This window comes from Sciurus carolinensis, chromosome 14 (assembly GCF_902686445.1).
Source record: "Sciurus carolinensis chromosome 14, mSciCar1.2, whole genome shotgun sequence".
NCBI lineage: Eukaryota > Metazoa > Chordata > Mammalia > Rodentia > Sciuridae > Sciurus > Sciurus carolinensis.
This window is the reverse complement of record NC_062226.1, coordinates 21,831,736-21,853,345: the sequence shown is the minus strand read 5'-3', so window position 1 is coordinate 21,853,345 and position 21,610 is coordinate 21,831,736. Positions and strand designations below refer to the sequence as shown.

Sequence of the window (21,610 nt, the reverse complement as noted above, 5' to 3'; positions counted from 1 at the left end):
ATAAGCAGCATCCCCAGCTTCCTCTTAGGGCCAGGCCTTTTCTGCTTTGCCTTTCGGGGATGCCAGATTTATACCAGGCTTTTAGAACAGATCGCCTGTCATTCTTGTGTCAGGTTTGTCTCTGTCTTTTCGGTCACCCAGGACCGGCAGATGGCCCTGAGGCAAGCATTGGCCTCGGCACACATCACTGAACAGTTCTTGTTTCTGATACAGGAGGCCTTTTAAATATTTTCCTAACAGTTCAATCATGTATTTTAAAACATGCTTTATTTTTAACATGTTTGAATTTAAAGGGAGGGGAGAAAATTATATTTTATACACACATATATGCATACATACACACACAGTTTGTGTGTTTTGGCTTTTGTACACATTTTTTAAATCTCTGGAAGGATGAGTAAGAAACGAGTAATCCTGGGGGAAGTAATGATTGGAATGGGGCAGACAGGGGTAAGGGTGACAGGGAGACTTCTTTTATGAGAACTTTTAATATTTTTAGTGATTTCAACCCTATGAATATGTTACTGATTTAATCAATTAAAATGTGTGATACAGATTTTTTTTACCCCTCAGCAATCCAGATATCTGTACTGGGTAGGTTTCTTCAGACAACTTGCCTGCTATTTTGTTGGAAATGGGAGAAGGATCATTTTTGTGGCATTACAGATTGTAGATCCTAGTTTTGCCTCTGTGTAACCCTCTTGGTGGACTCTGTAAACCAAGTTTCCACACTGTGTGGCAGAGGATTCATTCTTATATTTTCCAGTCTGCCATGGACTGATATTTTGCCAAACTACAGTAAAAATAAATTGCTGATCACATGGTTGGGTGTCATGGCAATGTCAGATTGCTTTAAGTTTCTTAAAGCTTTCTCTCAGTTTCTTCTCATTGCAGACCAGCAAAAAAGCAGCTGGTGGACCAGAGTACACTTTTTGAGTAGCACTGCTATAAATGGTGTTCCATTGTTTTCTGGTGTTTGATGTTGTGGATCAGAAATTAACACCATCCTGTTCTATAAATTTCTTATCGATTAAAAATTGTTGCATCGTAGATAACCTGTTTTCTTCCTGTAAAGATGTTTCTGTGGCCATTTCTAAAACGAGGTGTTTGTTGTAGCACATCCTTTCCTTAGATAACTGGGAGTGAGCTTGTAGCTGGCTGGTCTGGAAGGTGGTACTGGTGTGCTTCCAGGTCATTCATAGGGTCATAGTGTAATTCTTTGATTAAAAGATGCATTGATACTAGGTGTGTGTATGTGGAGGGGAGTTGTTTTGTTTTACTAATCTTCTCAAACGTCTTATTGGTTGTGTTTCACAAATCTGGCTGGCAGCAATTAAAGAGGCCATTAATTTCCGAGATGTTAAAATGTGTCTTAGAACATCTTGCAGAGGGACCCATGATTGCCTTAGCATCTAGTTACTGTTGAATACTTGGATACTTGCTTTTGAGAAGTACTTGGCAATGTACTTATGAGAAGCAGGGAGGAAGTCTTCAGTGATCTGCTTTAGAATCGGCACCATTCTGTCTCATATGGCGCTCTCGTTTTGACAGCCTGAGGTACCATAGAACACTGATTGGCAGGGATTTCTTCATTAAGAGCCCTGAGCTATAGCACCCTTAGTGAGAACCTTGGCCACCTTGATGCTGGGATATCTTCAAGTGTCATTAATAGACATTTTTCTCATTGAGAATTTTTCCCCTTATTTCAGCTTCCCTCTATTCTACTCCTGCCATTTCGAACTTACTAATATCACGTCCCATTTTCTTCTTCCACGCAAGATATTTGATATTCCTTTCAATTGTATATTATCTGGACTGTTTATTATAAATTTTTCTCCAAACTTTATTTTGTTTTATATTTCTCTGGCATAGATAATTGATTTTATTTTACCTATTAGAGTTTTTTGTCCACCTTTTTTTTTCCCAAAACAAAATCAAATTTAATGGTCTTAAATGCAAAAGTAAAAACAAACAAACACAAAAAAGCAAAAGAAAGTTAGAACAGAACAACCCAAAGTGTCAAAGCACTTATGAAGAGAATTTTGAGGGTTAATCTTTAAAACTACAAATCAGAGTTTTTTGTGAATAGATAACTGGCAGGAAGTAAGTACTATTCTGCCAAGTGTCCTGTATGAAAGCAATATACCAAAATAAAGTTCGACTAAGAGAAAAAAGTCTTAGCACTCACAAGGAGGGATGTGAGAAATACAATGCTCAAATGTTAATGTGTTGTTAAAAAATAGAGCTGACTTAGGTATTCAAGCTGTGTTAAGTGCTCTTGGGAACTGCAGAAGTTGTTGTGAACCTAGTTGTTGATGTGTGGGGCACCATGCACACAGGGTGTGGACAGAAATTCAGGACGTCAGAGCAGCAGCACATTTGCAGGCGTGCCTGGAGCTCAGGTCTGACTCTAGAATATCCTGGAGTTTCCCTGAAACTCTGATCCATTCCCATTGGTGCCCAGGCTTATGAAACACCTTTGTCTTTCTCTGTAGTGCCCAGTCTGGCCTGACATGTGGGACCCTCCCTTCCCTGGTGGTGGGCCACGTTGGACTGACCCACTGCCACTCCAGGACCACTTAGCAGAACCCAAAACTGAGTGAGCAGGAGGTGGCAGAAGGACCCGCGTGGGAAACAATTTTTTGTCCGCCAAAGCATACATAAAATGTTGAAGTGGTTGAGAAAACGCACACTGAGTATCTGACTAACATCTTTAGATTAAAAACTAAAAGTAAAAGGTCATGTTTTTTAATCCAGTTTGTGGAGACATCAGATGAAACAAGTGTTAGCTTTGTCCACCTTGATGGCAGTTCAAGAGGAAAAGCAATAATGTGTGGGCTACCACTGTCATTCATTTCTTCACCATGTCATTCCTCGATGCCCAGCCTAATTTTTGAGCACTGAGAGCACAACAATAAACAGTCATTTAAGTTCTTCATTGGAACATTTGTTCTGCTTAGTTCTAAACTTTGTCCTAAACCAAAAGCTTAATTGGTTCCCTTTTCCTTTGTTTTCAGGTCTCCTTTTTAGAAAGATGTCCACTTTAAAAAAAAAAATCTCGGTTTAGGATTTAGTAATTGATTGATAGTTTGTTATGTGCTTTATTTTGGTTTGACACTAATACATCCCCTAGAAATAAATTCTGTGTCATTTGCTTTTTAGCCGATTACACCTCAACAAGAAGGCAACAGACAAACAGCCATATAGCAAGCTCCCAGGTGTCTCTCTTCTGAAACCACTGAAAGGGGTAGATCCTAACCTCATCAACAACTTGGAAACATTCTTTGAATTGGATTATCCCAAAGTAAGTACGACACTGTACTGACTAGAAGTGGGCTGGGCCACGTGTTAATCCTCCATCATAAACACTTAGGAATGTCCACACTGCATAAAGTGAAAGATTTGAAAATTCACCGTGATGGTGAACTCACAACATTTAAGCTTCAGTGCTAGTCATCACAGGACAGCGGTGGGGCTGGCAAAGGGGGCGTAAAGTCCTTGTCTGAGCACCTGTATATCCACCTGAAGTCGCAAGCCTCCTGGAACTCAAGACATGGTCTGGTGCTGGTGATATGAGTTTAGAAATCTTGTTCTGTGAGAGTCATGTGGAAACAGAAGGAAGAGGAGGCCGTGAGTGAGAAGGGGTTCCGTGGTCTGAAGAGGAATGTGAGATACTAGGACCAACCAGGAATGCCCTTGAGAAACTGGCTTTGGGCCTAGAAGGGTTATGATTAGTGGCAAGCAGCGGCCTCATCTTACCTAATTTTTAATTTCTTTATTCTGATTTTTAATGCTTAGTTGTATTGCTCATGCCACTTACCTATACAGTTGGCATCTACAACTCAGTGTGTCCCTTCATTGGATAACTTCCAGTTTTTTAAAGATAGATCTGTATTATTTTTATAGCTTCCTTTTAGTATTCACTTTGAGTTTCTTGGGAGAAGTTAATTCATGTTGATTTTTGTATTTAACTTTACTGCAGGTTTACTGCATTGCCTGTTTGAGCTAAGCAAAATAAGCCAATCCCAAAAAAACAAAGGCAGAACATTCTCTCTGATATGTGGATGCTAATACACAATAAGAAGGGAGAGAGTAGAAGTTGATTGGATTAGACAAAGGGGAATGAAGGGAAGGATGTGGGATGGGAATAGGAAAGATTAGACTGAATCGGACATAACTTTCCTATGTTCATATGTAAACATATGACCAGACTAACTCCACATCATGTACAACTACAAGAATGGGAAGTTATACTCCATGTATGTGTAACATGTCAAAATATATTCTGTCATGTGTAACTAAAAAGAACAAATAAAAAAATAATAAATTGCCTATTTGAGACACTGCTTTTCAAAGGGCATCGATTACTTGTAAGAAGAACATGTCTTTGAATTTCTGCCTGCTTGATTTTCAGTATAGCTTTACTTTCCCTTTCTCTCTACTCATCTCAGTTTTTACCCTGTTTCCTCAGTTTCTTTTTTTTTAATAGCTATTTTTGCTACTTGGAGACTCTTTCCTCCTATTTCTTTAGTACTCTGTAACCTGCACTGTCAGAAAGATCGTGATAAACATACCACACTTCTCATGGGGATCAGTGTTTGTTCTTTTTTTTTTAGCCCTTATTTTCCTTGGTAGCACCAATGAAAAGAATAGCAAAGACATAGCTGTGGCAACCTTAATATAATTCTTATTAGGTATGGGGACGTGAGTATCATTCAGATTTTTTTTTAGTGTTATTTTTATATTATCACTTTGTGAGTGTTAGATTTAGGTATTGAAAACTAAAGCAAAATGTTTCTTCTGACCTGTATGTATTTATATTTAAAAATTTTAGAGATCCGAATTATACATATGTGTTATGTAATCAAATAACTATATCATTTTCAAAAAAATAAGATAATTGTATACACTTGATTTTTCCCCCCCTCATAAAAGATGCAAAACACAGTCTTTTACAATTTGGAAAGAATGATAAAAATAAGATTAATTGTAAAGTAAGTTCTGCAAGAAGAAAAATGGAAGTTTTCCAAGACCCATAGTATGCAAGTAAATGCAAAGGAAAATTTATTTTTATGAGTGAAATAATATTTTCATTCATTATGCATACATCTTAGGGCGTAACATAGAATTAGAATCATATACATTTATGGATGTGGAATGTAATCTCACATTTCACTTTCTTAACCACCCAGCTGTCCTTTCCCCAATCACCCCACCCTCCTCCACATTCACTCACTTTTTTTCATGCATTGCCATTTTTTAATTGGTACATAATTATACGTAAGAGTGGAATATGTTGTGATACAGCATTTTCATTCTTTTCTCACTTTACTTCCTAGAAATTGTTGGTTTTTGAAAAAGGTCTTGACCAAATACAGTACTACCTTGCCTTCACATGGCATTACACTTTTCAAATCTCTTTTCCAACCATTATTACATATGATACAAACCTGTGAACAAATGATAATATTATTTGATGGATTAGCAAACCAAGGCACGAAGAGGATAAGTGGTTTGCTCCAATTCACCCAGTCATAAAGTGCCCAGAATAAATACTAAGTTTGTTAAATTACTGTAGTCCTCTCTCTACAGGTTACTTGATAACTGAGACCATGCTCAAGTGTAAATAAATGAGTTTGAACCCTAGAATTCTAGCAACCTTTCAATTCCAGGTTTAAAAGCAAGATTTATCTTTTGTGCAAAATCACCTCTGATCTATACATGAAATGTTACCTCAACCAATATTGACTTGTCTCCTTTGTTTCAATCACTTTTAAGTCTTGGTTATTTAATTTATATGTTGCAGCCTTTCTGAGCTGATAAGTCGTGGGATTTAAATAGTTGAGGAAGTTTGTGCAGCCTTTAGTTATAGAAAGAGTTCTTAAAAATAACCCTGGGAACATATGTTCCATTAATTATGAACATTTGGGGTGAATCTGTAATTGATTTCTTCTTCTGAATGAAGTTTTTTAAAAAGATTATAATTCAAGATTATTTCAAGCTCCAGTTTGAATTAGGTCTTTTACCATTTGCGATATATCATTGAGGTTTTAAGTTAGTTAAGGAGAAAGATATTTTGGTGCTCCTTATGAAAAGAGAATAGCATATGCAGGAGACTATTCTTTTAAGACAAACAATTTTATTTTATAATTATAATAGCTGTTTAAATAGAAAATTTGAAACCAGACAAAAAGTACAAAGTATCTGCGAATTAGGGGAAAATTTTTTATCACATGACATTTTATTTGTTCTTTTAAAAACCAAATGCAGTAGCAAGGGTTTCACTAGAGACTGAAGGTAGACCATCGAAATCACAAGTCTGAGTGTGAACTGATGCAATGTTTGTGTCACCACGGAGGCAAATTGTCACATAATCAACAGTAACATGACTGCCATGCCCAGCACACTTTAGTGTTTGCTTTTTGTTGAGTGTGAAGGTCATTTTACAAAAGTATGGAAATATCTCCATTCTGGACATAAGTTTTTCCTCTGCTATTTGATTTGGACATCATGGGCCATTTTGGGGAAAAGGGTAGAACATATGTTGAAGTTTTAATTTTTTATTTAATTTTGGGCATGTGCGAGAATACTTATTAGTGATACTTGTTCAGAATTTCTAGGTTTCATTTTGGTAAGATTACACTAATAGCCCTGAAAGATGTCTATGCTTTAAATGTCTTATAAATCCACCTTTATGTTGATGCATATTCTTTAGGAGAAGATACAAGAGTGAAAAAAATGATGCAATTCATTTTTTACAAAATTGAGTGCTCATTTGGCATCAGCATAGGACAGATTTGGGGGAGATCCAGCAGTAGCAGAAGGATTCAGCAAGTGTCTTGCTAGCTTCACTTCAGCCATATGAACACTTTAAATTAATGGTCAGTTTTTAACAGTACAGCTATGGTAATTGGAATTTTTTTTTCTCTCGTGCAAACATAGAAATGGTTTAAAATGTTATAAGTTCAGAGCCATATTTTGAATTCCTCATAGTCAGTGGTGTAGCTATCCTTATGATATTTTTCTAACCAAGTAGTTATCTAACAAAGAAAGGCTAAAAAATATGATCCAATTAAAAGATCAAGTATAAGTGTTGTTAATACAGGTAGTAAAATGAAGTCTGAAAGATTCGGAATTTATCGAATTAGTTTGAAAAACTGTATCAACAATCTGGTTCTTGAGAATAGATAACAAATATTCAGCCTTACCTGTCAAAACTTAGAATTCGGAGTAGTTTTCTCATAAAACATCTTCTTCCTGGCATCTTTTTTTCACTCAGAAGTTACCCAGGACAAATGTTTTAACAAACATATTCACTACCGGCTCTGTGCCAGCAAATGTTCTAGGCATTCGGGGGTCAAAGTGCCTTCTGTGATAGGTTTCGTATTCTATTGTAATTCAAATATTAAATTGTCTATAAATATGTGAAAAGTAGTTATCTATAAATAATAACTCAAGCTATTTCCAGGTATTCTTACTTGATAATGCAATATAATTGATCCAAGCATGAAAACATTTTTCAGGACAAGGTGGAGCTTGGTGGTAGAGCATGTGCTATACAGGTTAACCTGTACTAGGTCCTGGGTTTAATCCCCAGCACAAAAAAAAAAAAAAAAGCCCAAAACGTCTATTTTAAAAAGAAATTTTATCCTGTTTCTTATAATAAAAAGTTTACTTTCCTAATGCCTACGAGACTGAATCAGTGGGATTTTAAAAAATATTTGTGCATTTAAATCTGTTACTTATGCAGCTTAACTTATTCATAAGTGCAAAAAGTAATAGTCATCATTATTGCAATTTCAGATATTCAGTTCCTAAATATTAAAGGACTGAATGTTCTTGCTTGTGGATTTTTTAAAATACTTATCTTGTTCCTTTTAGTCATGTCACTGTTTTAAAAGAAAAAGGAGAAAGTTACTTTGTTTGGCTATTTGCATAGAAATCTTGCTTAAGATTTAATGGAAGCTAATCTTACGCCTAGTTTAGAGGTTATGTCTAGAGTTCATGTATTCAAACAGTATCTATTTAGAGTAGAATTTACTTTCTCTTCTATCCCTTGCAGATTTATAAAGTAAATGTTTTCTTGAAATATCTTAAGTGTTTTTTAATACAGTTTTTAACATACATATTTATACCTAATCCTAAAGAGTATAAAAATACCTGAAAAGTTACTTTTGTATGAACTAAAAGCCTCTCACCAGTTTAGTGTCTTGTGTCAGTTACAGTGTAGTTGGAATGCTTTAACTATTTTAATACAGAGATTTCTAGCAAATAAAATGAGCAAACTGTGAAGACAAAGAGGTGATTATCACAGCTGAAAAGCAGAGTCCTCATTAAAATTTGATACCTTAGGAAATACTTGGAATGCTTCCTCCAATTGGGTGTGATTTTTAATATCAGAAACATTTATATAAAGGTTACGTGTTTTAAGAGTCTATACTTCTTTTATGGATAATGTGAGCTGAGTTTCATTTGCACTCTGGCTAATCCGAAGGTATTTGTTTATATTCTGTAATTAAGTTTAAGAAGCGTAATCAATAAAAATTATAATTTTAAACCTTGCATCTGAATACAGGTCAGCTGTACCTCCCTTACTTATAACCTCCCAAATTATCACCATAGAACTCTTAAAATATTTGTGCTATACTCCAGTTTTTCAGGTTAGCTCTTTGTTTCCCATTGAGTACATTTTCAGTACTATGTTTTACAAAATTTTCTTTTGCTATTGTGGAATTACATTGCTTAGAAACATTTTCTTTTAATGTATTTACTCATCATACCTACAAAATAGCATGAATTATAAAAACATTAAAGAAACTAAGCTATGTCTGGGAAAACAAGGAATTCTTTAAAGCAAGCCTGGCTGAACAGCTTACTAGAGTAGAAAAACTAATTGTTACTTTTACCCTTTAGAAAGTCAAGCGCTTAACCTTTCCAATCTTCACGGTGAAGGCCACTGCCTTTTGGTGGATGGACTGAGAATTTTGAGAGTCAGGACAGGAGGATGACTGACACTTTATAGAACCGAGACTCAACTCCGGGAAACTTCAGGGGTGTGGAGAAATGGTGTCTTTGCCATTGGCAGATTTTTATCTGGCCTCTGAAGAGCACGTAACTGCAGAGTTGGTTTTAATCCTTCTTGAATGGCAGTTTTAGTCATCATTAAAGGTAGATATCAGGATGTATAACAGTAGGCAGAAAGTGTGAAGAAAGAATAAATTGTTTTCACCATTGATTTAATTATTGAGAAAGCTTTTTTTTAATTTTTATTTTTACAGACTGCATTTTGATTCATTGTACACAAATGGGGTACAGCTTTTCATTTCTGTGGTTGTACACAGTGTAGATTCACACCATTCAGGTAATCATACATATACATAGGGTAATACTGTCTGTCTCCATCTACTCTTTCCTTCCCCACCCCCTCCTCCCGCCCCATGAGAAAGATTTTTTTTTTTTTTTTTAAAGCTAAAAGCTTCACTGACCTTGGTCCTGGTGTTTCTGGACTTAAGCCCCACAGTGCTGGGAATTAAACCCAAGGTGCTGTGCTTACTAGGGAAGCACTCATGCTGAGCCACATCCCCAGCCCTACAAATTTCTTTATTGCTAACCCTTGGTGAAATAAGTTGTATTTGGCAAGTGGTGATTAATTATTATGCTCAACAATACTGTAAACATTTCATTTCTACTTTTTACTTGTGCATGCTTATCAGTAGACATAAATAAAACAGCCCTGCCTATTACCCAAGTTAGTTCCTGTGTGTTAGACACATAAAATGTCGTGTCCATAGCTCTTTTTAATTTTTAGAACACATAGCTTTGTTATTTTTTCATGGACATAATTAACTTCCTTTCTGTGCTTAAAAATGCTCAACCAGTTTTAGAAAGGGGATTTGGTAGGAAATTTGTCGTTGAGTCAGCGTGAATTCATCACCACTTCTGGAAAAATTACTACTTACAATAATAACCCACAAAATAATACATCTTCGTATGTGAGAGCAAGCACTTTTAACATTTAGTAATGGTAACTGAGAATTTCAACTCAAGATTTTACGAACCTGGCTATGTATCAGAATCACCCTCAGAGCTTCTGATTCAGAAGTCTAAGAATAGGACCCAATTCTCTTTTTAAAATAAATGTCCTAGGGTAATTTTGACACAGCCATTCAAGTGTTAAGAAATGAGTTTCTGACTAAACGTAGCCCTGAGCAAAATGAAATCCTGAGTATTTTCATAGTTATAAAGCTAGCAAAGCATGCTTTTCAAGATAGTGAATGTTAAATCAAATAAAAGTTTATTTTATTTTAAAAATTATATAAAAAGATCTGATCTCATTTTGTCCTTTAAGTATGTCATAATGGGATTTTATTTGTATATTTATAGCACCTTCATGAAATAATATTGAGTTTCAAGACAAAGTTCCTAGAAGATAGAGGATGTATTTATATTGCTTCCTTTCATTGTTACTTTTTATTCTGCTGGGTGCCCTGTGAGCATTTAGTCTTCAATAACGAAGGCCCTGGACAAGCTCCAGATGCAGTTTACTCACTAGAGCCTGCTTGTCTGGGAATGGGCGAGACCTCAAGCTTGGGCGCTCCCAGCCTCTGCCCTATTCCTCCAGCTTGCAAACAGGTCCCTGTCTTGGAGGATCTTCCCTCCATTTAAGCAACACTTGTTACCATCAGTGTTTGCACCCATTATGAATACTCTCTTAACTTGTAAACTTTATATATATATGATTGCTTGTTTTTCTTATGCTTTTGATTGGTTGTAAATGCTATCAATAACTGCTTATTTTTAAAGAGGTTAATTTACATAAAACATCTTCTTTGACTAGTATGAAGTACTCCTTTGTGTACAAGATCATGATGATCCAGCCATTGACGTATGTAAGAAGCTACTTGGAAAATATCCAAATGTCGATGCTAGATTATTTATAGGTAAGCAACAAATTAATTCTTCACCAACCATTTTGTTTTGTTACTATTAATTCTCAGTCTTTTCTGCATTGAACCATAGATTAGGTGTTTGCCACCCATTGACATTATTAGCATGTTTGCTCTAAATGTAGTGTTTAGAGAAGTGAAAGATGTTTACATTCCTTTGAGAAAAGTTATCAAAACAAAGGTTTTTGGCTTTTTCTCCCAAATCTGTGATTTACAAAACACACCAAAAAATAACATTTTACTCACCAATCAGACCCACGTATGTTCTTTTGGTAATATTTTCATTGTGTAAATGGGTATACCATTTTCTGGGTATCATTGACTATAATTGGAAGTAAGCAATAGAAATCACTTTTATTATATCACAAAATGAGTATTTTTCCAAATGCCTATAGACTTATTCTTAAGGCTTATAGAAGTATATTTACCATTAAATGTTAGTTTTGTTTTTGTTTTTTTTTTTAACTGTTAAACATAGGTCTGATTCCATCTGATTCCACTGTTTCACCCTAATAGTCAATTTCTGTATGCTGTTTTAATAGCTTCAAAATGAGCCCTATAGCTTTTGTTTCTTACTATCACTTTTTAAATGACAGGATTTATGTGCATTTATAGTATAAAATATGATGTTTTGAAGTATGTACGCTTTGGGGAATGGCTAGATCAAACTAATCAGCCTGTGCACGACCTCACATTCTTGTTTATTTGTGGTGAGAAATCTACTCCCAGTAACTTTCCAGTATTCAACACTTTGTTGTTGTAACCATAGTCGTCATGTTGTACAGTTGTTACCAAATATTGATTCCTACTACTAAGGTAAGAATTTAAGAATTAAACTAAACCAGTGAGTTTTCAAAGCTAAATGTTATAATTTTTCCTTTTGAAAATGAAACATTTCTTCTCAATATTATAAGTAATAGAAAATGTAAAAATTGTAGATGTATGTTTAAATTTTTAAATATAAAAATACTCTAACTTCTCTCTACCATATTTCTTTATAATAAAAGTATTTTCAATATTATAATTCTTTTTTTACTGTTGTATCTTTACATTCTTAGGTGGCAAAAAGGTTGGCATTAATCCTAAAATTAATAATTTAATGCCAGGATATGAAGTTGCAAAGTATGATCTTATATGGATTTGTGATAGTGGAATAAGAGGTGAGGTTTTTCTTACTTATTTTATAAAACTATTTAATGATAAAAGACAATCCAAAACTAAATTTATCAATCCTTTTTGTTTGCCTAATAATTTATTTCATCATTATCTCATGGTAGTATGTTCTATTATACTTACTAATATTTTGATTTTTTTTCTTATCCTAACCCAGAATATTATACATATTAAAATGTTTTCATTTTGAAGAGAAAATTCCAACCATTAAAAAAAATAGTCACAGTCCATTATACAATTAAGGAGCTTTCTCATGTGTGTAATTTTCCCTTGTTTGTGTGATGCATATCTTCTGCTTGAATCTGCCGTGACTTACATAATACACTGTCTCAAAGGGGACAGAAATCACTAAGTGCATGTTGTACTAGAATACATACAGTTATTAGGGTATATCTGTGTGTTCTTAGATGGTTTTAGCAAGAAGCCTTTTATATACTAAATTATAATTTGCACTTTTAAACACTCATCCTTATGTTAGATACTGTAATACCTTGCTGTGCTCTGATTACCTTACATTTCTTTTTTTTTTTTACTTTTTTTAGTTGTTGATGGACCTTTATTTTATTGTTTGATGTATATACGGTGCTGAGAATCAAACCCAGCACCTCACACATGCTAGGCAAGCGCTCTACCACTGAGCCACAACCCCAGCCCTATCTTACATTTCTCAACCTCAACATTAGTGACATTTTGGGCCTCATAATTTTTTGTTATGGGGTCTGTCCGTGGGATGTTTTATCAGCATACCTGGCCTCTACCCACTAGATGCCACTCTGAGCCCCCTGCTCAGTTGGAAGAACCAAAGTTGTCTCCAGACATTGCCAAGTGTCCCCTGTGGAGAAGAATTGCTCTTGGTAGAGAACCACTGACCTAGAATACGAGTGTTTAAGGTCCAAACACAACTTTGTTTCATACAGTAGGTTTAGTTCTTGAATACTAGAAGGAAGTACATAAGGTCATGAAAAATTAGATGTTTGCTATTTGAAAATAGGGCAAAGAGTTCTTTATTAGCTTAAATGCAAATTTGAAAATTTACAGGAGCAGTACTCCTACAAATGAATCAGGACCATTACAAATCCGTCAACTCCTGGTCAAGTCCTTATGCTCATTCTGTCAACTTCCACTCATTCTTCACGTTTGCCATCTGTTATAAATTCATTTTTGTTATGCCTTTCAGGGTACAAATCTTGGTTAAATATGGTTTTACTCCATTTCTCATTAGCAGTTCTAAGGGATCGGGTACAAATAAACACTGTGAAAGAGGGGTCAGGTTGGAGAATAGAGACAAGAACTAAGGTCCTTTGACCTGCTCCAGAATCTTTTTCATAGAACACGTTGCCCTTATTCCATTTGGGCCAGGGAACATTTGCAAAGTATTCCTAGTGTGTGATACGTATTAGATGTATACTAGACTGAATATGTGTAGAGTAAAATTATCATAAAGTATGCCTTTATGAAATTTCGTGTCCTACTCAGAAAAGTAATTGATTCATCTTATTAAATCCAAATGTTTAAAGTAAGTTTTATTTTAATTTAATAACAATTCATAAGAGATATTTTACATTAGCATTTTACTAAAAAGTAACCTTTTCTCTCCCTTCTCCTCATCTTTATTTATTTTATTTTTTTTAATTTTAGTAATTCCAGACACACTAACTGACATGGTTAATCAAATGACAGAAAAAGTAGGCTTGGTTCATGGGCTGCCTTATGTAGCTGACAGACAGGGCTTTGCCGCCACATTAGAACAGGTAAGTATGGTGGTTATAAATAATATTGGTTATCAGATCACTAATCTTCTAGAAGCTTGAGATTGTTCTGAGAGTTAGTATTGACTACCTGAGGTTATATCTAAACTAAAATCCTCAAGGTGAGAGTAGCTGTTTCCTTAGTGAGGACATTCTCTGGCCCCTGGGTGACCTACTGCTGAACTGACCATACCCTGGCACCAGGAGGTGCACCTGGGAAATGCCTAGACTGTTGACTTACATAAAAGAGCGTAGTAGTGTTCTTTCTAAAGTTCAAACTGAAAAAAAAAAAAAAAACCTTTGTTAATATATCATGAAGTATTTCATATTTACAAGAAAGGTGTTTGTGTGAGTTTTCATATAGTCCATTTGATTTCCCCTGTTTCGCTTCAACTTTGTGTTTGCCTGCGGTGCTGAGCATCGCACCCAGGACTCTGCACTACGCAAGTGCTCTACCACTGAGCCAAATTCCCAGCCCTTTTAACATTTTGGTACTTTGGATTCTAATTTTTTTCCATGTGCCTTTTTAAAAACATAGTTGAGGTAGTATTCTAAAAGTAATTTTCATTTTGTCATTTAAACTTTTTCCATGTTAGTAACTTAATTACCTTTCATAAAGGTACTTTTATTGCCTATATCATAGTCTATCATGTAAATTCCTATACCATTAAACATTTAGGAAAACTTACCTTCATGTTATAAGGGAAGGATTCATGGTTTCAGTTTTTAAATATATCTGCATTTATATTCTTTTGAATTACAGTGTTATGATGGCTGCAGATATGAAGGGGTAAAGATACATTGTGAGAACTTGCATATTTGACCTTTGACAATTTGAGCCATGGTCTCTTTCTTAATATTGCCTATGAATATGTGTCTCCTACTACAAGAGCTTGTTAGTCCTGAATTACTGAGCTTTTTTGATTAGTAAGAGAAACTCTGGGTAGCTGTGTTAAGTTAAAATACTCTATATTCTTTTATGCCATATTGTCCTTTTGTTTAAGAAATACCAAGTTGATGTATATGTCAGTGATCAACATTTCCCAGAATACATCCACTCCCTAGGTAGGTTTAATCCACGAAAGTCACTCTGTCATAGAGTGAGTGGAGATCAGTCAGAGAAGTCTTTATAGGCTCTAAAAGAAATCTTCAACACAATCCCCAGTCCCCATAGTCCTAAAACCTCACTGCTTAAGGGATTAAGATGTGTGCTTGTGATCTCAGAAGTTAGGTTTGATTCAGTCTCACACCATGACTTCAGTGTGCTCTCTGAGTGTGTAGCAAGAAAGCCTATCTAGAGAAGGGGCAGTAAGATGGAAGACAGAATGTTAGTATCCACCTTATTTATAAAAAGTACATTGAAAAACAAAATTGTAGAAATTAGGAAGAATCTCATTGATCCAGGACAGAGAGCACCTAGCGATGAAAGGTTGCAAGAAAAGGAATTAAGAAATAGTACTGGGTTCAATCCCCAGCACCACAAAAAGAAAAAAAAAAAAAAAAAAAAAGAAATAGTACCGTCCTGAAGGTTTATACTGCTATGGATGATGTGTGTATACGTGCAAGTCTGCATGTATATGTAAACATATACCTGTACATATGCACATGCAACTATATGTGTATGTAGATACACTGATCAAATAAAACAAGTAGATGTGTAAGTTTTTTTACATGTGCATCCTAAAAACATGATACCTTGAATAATTGTTAATACTTTATATACCAGTTAATAACATTTTATCTGTCTGATTTAATATCCAGGTTTTTACTTGGATAAATCTTTGAGTTTTACAGTTTTAGAAGATAGTATTTGAGATATGCTTTTCCTTCTAGAAGTAAAGATTTATTTGTAATGGTGGTTACAAAAGTAATGAACCAAATAAAATACTTATCATCTACTAAATGTAAGTACTCATGTCCTGCTTTTTATTCAGGTAGTTTAAGAATAATAGGATATTCACTTAATCGGAGAAACTCATAAGGAAAAAACTTATAAACATCATATTTTAAACATCAAGTTCTAATTGTATACATTTGTGTTTTTCTGGACAGGTATATTTTGGAACTTCACATCCAAGGTCCTATATCTCTGCCAATGTAACTGGTTTCAAGTGTGTGACAGGAATGTCTTGTTTAATGAGAAAGGATGTATTAGATCAAGCAGGAGGACTCATAGCTTTTGCTCAGTACATTGCTGAAGATTACTTTATGGCCAAAGCAATAGCTGACCGGTAAGAAAACTAAATTAAACTGTAGTACTTTTGGTACCTAACTTCTGTTGGTTTACTCTTTCTGTTAAAATCATGGATTAGGGCTATTTTATTTTTTGCTATTGAGTACAAAATAGATTAATAATTTTGGAAAAGCAGTTCATATTGGTTATAGATATGTACTAATGAAGCCAAGTACATGTTCTGATTTCCCTATTTTCTTCAAATTAGTGTGGTTTGAAGTAGTGAAAAGGAAGCTTCTCTGTGATTGTGCATTTTCACTAGTATAGATAGGAATTTCAATTAAATTTCTTTTAAAAGAATTTAAGCTGTCAGTGCAACCATAAGCCATTAGGCTTAAAGTATCAGTTCAGCATTTGAAATTTCTTTTTTTTTTTTAATTAGGTTTTATTTATTGCAAACAATTTTATATATATATATATAAAATATATGTTTTATTTTATATTTTATTTAGAGACAGGGTCTCCATGAGCTTTAAAATATATATATATATGTGTATTTTATTTATTTATTTGTGGTGCTGGGGATTGAACCTAGGACCTAGCACTCTATGAATGGAGCTATATTCCCAGCCCCCTTTATTTTATTTTTATGTGGTGCGGAGGATTGAACCCAGGGCCTCACACGTGCTAGGCAAGTGCTCTGCCACTGAGCCACAACCCCAGCCCCAGCATTTGAAATTTCTTGGCAGATTATTTGATGATTTCCTAAGAAGCCCTCTAATGGTTCATATGATTGACTTAGCATTTCTCTGTCACAAAAGACTTGTTTGTTTAAAGGACATCACTGCCTTGCTTGATAGTTTATTTAAAATATGGTTTTAAAAATTGAAGTGTTATTTTAAAAATTCTCTCACAATGGTGTTCATGTGGTTCATAAATCTCCTAATGTCTCCCATGAGACACATAACACCACTTTTTGTTTATACTTCTTCTTGAATTAGAGACATGCCTTTTTGGGGAAGGCAGGAAGTAGTGATCAGAGACTCAACTATTCAATACAGCACCTTCTCCATTAAGTACTTTCAGAGTGACTGCCCTTTATATTACCTTATACTGTGAAATAAGAGGGCTGTAGTTCCTTCTAGTTTGTAGATGGTGTTCTCTTGGGCCAACATAATTGCTCAAACATCCGTGAGTAGTGTGTTAATCCTGAGGGCTGGGCTCACCCTGAATGCCAGCAGTTGCTCACTCTTACAGAGATTAAGCCTAACCAGTCAAGCTTGCGTGTGCTCATCATCCTGGTTCATCTTATAATCATCTTCATTTTCAGAGGTTGGAGGTTTGCAATGTCCACTCAAGTTGCAATGCAAAACTCTGGTTCATATTCAATTTCTCAGTTTCAATCCAGAATGATCAGGTAAATCAAGTGTTTCTTCTCATACTTTGTTAAAAGAACGGCAGGGATGGATGATTTTCACATGGGCTAAAATGTATTTTAAAAATATCTAAAAGTGAGAGATTTTTGTTTGCTTCCAGAAAATAGGCTTAGGTGTTCTGTATTAATTTTGTTTTTTGTTTGTTTGATTTGAATTTGGTACAGGGGATCACACATCCCCAGCCCTTTTTTATATTTTATTTAGAGACAGGGTCTCCATGAGCTCTATGAGTTGCTTAGTGCATTGCTAAACTGATGAGGCTGGCTTTGAACTCGAGATCCTCCTGCCTCAGCCTCCTGAGCTGCTGGGATTACAGGCGTGCACCACCATACCCAGTATAGCACTGAAATATTTTTTAAAATGTTGAAACTTTGAATTTTTTTATATGCTGATTTCTGTTGTCTACCTTTTCTGCACTTCAATTAAACTTTATAATCTGTATTCATCAGAGTTTAGGCCATGCAAATGGATTTATACTTTCCTCTTTGATATACTAAATAAAAATAGTCATAAACACAAAACAATAAAAAACAAAACAAAAATATCCCACAAAACTTTTTAAAGAGGTAAAAAGTTGATTATTTTGAGAAATAAAATTTTGGGGGAAATAGACCAGCCTGTTGTCTTAGAGAAAATTCTTTTTATTTTTTTAGGTGGACCAAATTGCGAATTAACATGCTTCCTGCTACAATCATTTGTGAGCCAATTTCAGAATGCTTTGTTGCCAGTTTAATTATTGGATGGGCCGCCCACCATGTATTCAGATGGGACATTATGGTATTTTTCATGTGTCATTGCTTGGCATGGTTTATATTTGACTACATTCAACTCAGGGGTGTCCAGGTATGTGGATAGGCATGAAAAAGTTAGGACTCATTTGGTGGAACTAAAACTATTTCAATCTAGGGAAGGTTGAAGAAAATCTATCTAAACCATTCTTCAGTTTCCCAGTGAAGGTTAATAACAGGTTTAAACATTTTCCCTAGTGGAATGTTTTGACGCAAAATTTAACTTGATTTGCAACTTTCCGTTGGTTATGCAGTTACTTTTATTAAGGCTGCAGAAAAAAAATCATGTTATAGAAATCAGCAAATATTGAGCTAAGCATATGGTAGTATAGCAGTTATTTAAATGTTGCTTTTACTAATAGTCAGCATTTTCTTAAATGGTATTGCATGGCAGTTAAATTACCTAAGGAAGCAGACTTGATTTTATGTAATATACTTAGAAATTTCCTCTTTTAAAACCGTGTCTTTAGTCTGATAATGAGGAAATTAGTTTGTTTTGATCTTTCTTTTTTTCTAATTCCTAGGGTGGCACACTGTGTTTTTCAAAACTTGATTATGCAGTTGCTTGGTTCATCCGAGAATCCATGACGATATACATTTTTTTGTCGGCATTATGGGACCCTACTATAAGCTGGAGAACTGGTCGCTATAGGTTGCGCTGTGGAGGTACAGCAGAGGAAATCCTAGATGTATAACTATGACTTTGTGACTGTATATAAAAGAAAAAAAAAGTATTATAAATTATGTTTATATAAATGCTTTTAAAGATCTACCTTCAGTAGTTTTATCACATGTATGTTTTGGTATCTGTTCTTTAATTTATTTTGCATGGCACTTGCATCTGTGAAAAAAAAAAAAAAAAAAAAAAACACATCTGTAGTCTTGGCCAAATGGTACTCTTTATTTTGTGGAAGTAGAGAATCAAGAGAATTGGTTCTAGGAACCTTGGTTTGTTTTTTGTTGTTTATTTTTTTAAACAAATAAATATATATATACATATATATATATGAATGCTCTGCAACAGACACTATGACAGTATCCTTCAGTAGAGAAAGTTTCTTACTTGAGTCCTCTCTCTTAGATCATGGATGAGTGGGATGGTAACATCATTGAGGGTTTAGAAAAGACCAGAAGGCCATGAGCTTTCACGTCTAAAGTGAGTGGTAATCACACAGTGGACAAGCCACAGTGAGGTCCTAACTGAGAAACTTTTTCATGCTTTACGCCTACCTCTTGTAGTTGTTGCAGAGCAAATATAAATTGTAATAAGGTAGCTAGGCCTTACAGAAACAAACGGGAAAACTTTTAAAAATAATTATAATAAAAGAGCTGGAGTCTAGTATTTATATGAATCTGTGAGAGATTTTTTTTTTCTTTTTTTCTTTTTTTTTTTTTTTTGGTCTCACTGCAATGAACCAAAAGGGGCTGAGTTTGGTTTTTAATTGTAGCCATGTATTGAAGGCATCTTTTTGACCAACTCTTGTTGGTTCTGTCTTGAACCATTGTTAATCACTGTGCTGTAATTACTATAGCTGAATCTTTCCTTCCCTGCTCCTTGCTGGGCCCACCCCATCTTTCCTTAACTTTTTTTCAGGGGGGGTTTGGGGTGATTTCGTTTTAGTGTGAGTGGATCTTTTGATAGATGTAAGGAAAAATGCATTTCAGACACATTTCACACATGAGCTATTTTCTTACACAGTATGTCTTATTGTTAATAAGAATGTAATTTCATGATACAGGTATTTAATATCTTTTTTAAGTAAGTAAATATTCTAGCCATCAATAAATCAATTGCAGTAGAGTATTAATTAAGAGGGGACAGGATGAGTTTTACTCTTAAAATCAATCAGTATCAAACTAAGTCTACTGTGTGTGTTTTTTTTTTTTTTTTTTTTTACTATGATAGTCTAGTCTTATTTAAATTGGATTTTTGTATTCCAGTTTGTATGACAAAATAGACTAGATCAGCGCTTGTTGTAAATGCATGCCGTACTTCACTCTTCTCTCCCAATCATGCAGCTAAACTTGCTTGTCAGGTTGTTCTTAACTTGTGGTGAACTGGACTTGTTTTTGTTTAAAAATATAAGCAAAAATGTAAGGGACAGTGCATAAGCCTTTTTTTTCTTTTTTCTTTTCTTTTTTTTTTTTTTCCTTGGTAGTAGTGTTCCGCTTTTCTTCAGGATTGGGTGGCATGTTGTCCATATGATGCCTACTGCAGGGCTAACACTGGCAATGTGGCAGCTTCGAATTCTAAGTTACTACAGTTTCCACGTCAAAGCTAATGAGTAGCATATTAGCAATAACTACATATTTATAGAAACTTCACTCTACTGAGCCAACTCATTCAATTGTCTAATAACTATATACATGGTTTAAATTGCAATATATCTATAAATGTGTATATTCTATATACACGTTTTATTTAAGTTTTTCTCTGGGCCAAACTGCTTTTTTTTTTTTTTTTTTTTTGCCTTATGATGAGTTTGTTTGAAGGGCATTTTCTTTGTGAACAAAGGCTTGGATGCATTTTCCTTTCTTTATGTAAAATGGGTAATTTTGTTCCCTAAGGAAAGTTGCACAGTAAAAACCAGTCTAGTTGTGACCCACTACTTTATTACTTTTTTTTTCAATCACTCTTAGATGAGTTTTGCCTGACCATGTTTGTAATTCGTTGGTGTGTTTTATGAAGTTTGGTTGATGCCATCCTTTGCACTGCTGAAGTGAAATCTTGCTTATTACATAGCTTTTTTGCTGATCTCAGTATGGGCAAAGTAATAACAAAACCAAAATGGCTGGACAGACTTCTTGTGGTCTTGTAAATATAAAAATGACTGTTCTGTCAATGCATCGTGTGGCAGTGGAGTACTTACTTAAAGTGAGGCTTCACGTAAGCAGAGTGATTCTTTGTTTAGCAATTTTGGAGTGCAGATAAAATGGCAAGAAATAATATAAATGTTGAAGAAAGCATCACAACAGAACTGTAGGAGTCCAAATTTAATAAACTGTCTTTAAAAAAAAAATCCAGTGTCTAGAATATACATGTTTTATTATTTAAAATCATTGTCTTAAGTTTTTTGTTCAAAAAAATAAAAATTTGAATACAATCAAAACATTTGGAAGTGTGTTTTTTTGCTTATTCTTTCCTTTTACATTTTTATAAATAATCTAACATGGTCCACCATTCATAGCAGAATTACTAGAAGAATTCTGTCAAGTATTGATTTTGAAATCTTCCTTTTACTTATACCGTAGGCTTACTGTGACTTAAAGTAGGACTTTTCTACATTGACTGCATGTTCGAATCACCTTGAGAATATCTTTAAAGATACAGATGCCTGGGCCCTGC

General features: G+C 34.6%; 1 protein-coding gene across 1 annotated transcript in view; it reads left to right on the top strand.

Moving 5' to 3' along the window:
• Positions 1-20,727, top strand: part of Ugcg (UDP-glucose ceramide glucosyltransferase) — a 37,595-nt gene extending 16,868 nt beyond the window's left edge. The window contains exons 2-9 of the mRNA XM_047525586.1: positions 3,163-3,304; positions 10,838-10,940; positions 12,005-12,106; positions 13,758-13,870; positions 15,920-16,098; positions 17,371-17,457; positions 18,130-18,319; positions 18,789-20,727. Of these exons, the coding sequence (XP_047381542.1) occupies positions 3,163-3,304; positions 10,838-10,940; positions 12,005-12,106; positions 13,758-13,870; positions 15,920-16,098; positions 17,371-17,457; positions 18,130-18,319; positions 18,789-18,959 (1,087 nt within the window). The 3' untranslated portion in view covers positions 18,960-20,727. The remainder of the gene's footprint in view (positions 1-3,162; positions 3,305-10,837; positions 10,941-12,004; positions 12,107-13,757; positions 13,871-15,919; positions 16,099-17,370; positions 17,458-18,129; positions 18,320-18,788) is intronic.
• Positions 20,728-21,610: the final 883 nt, after the last annotated feature.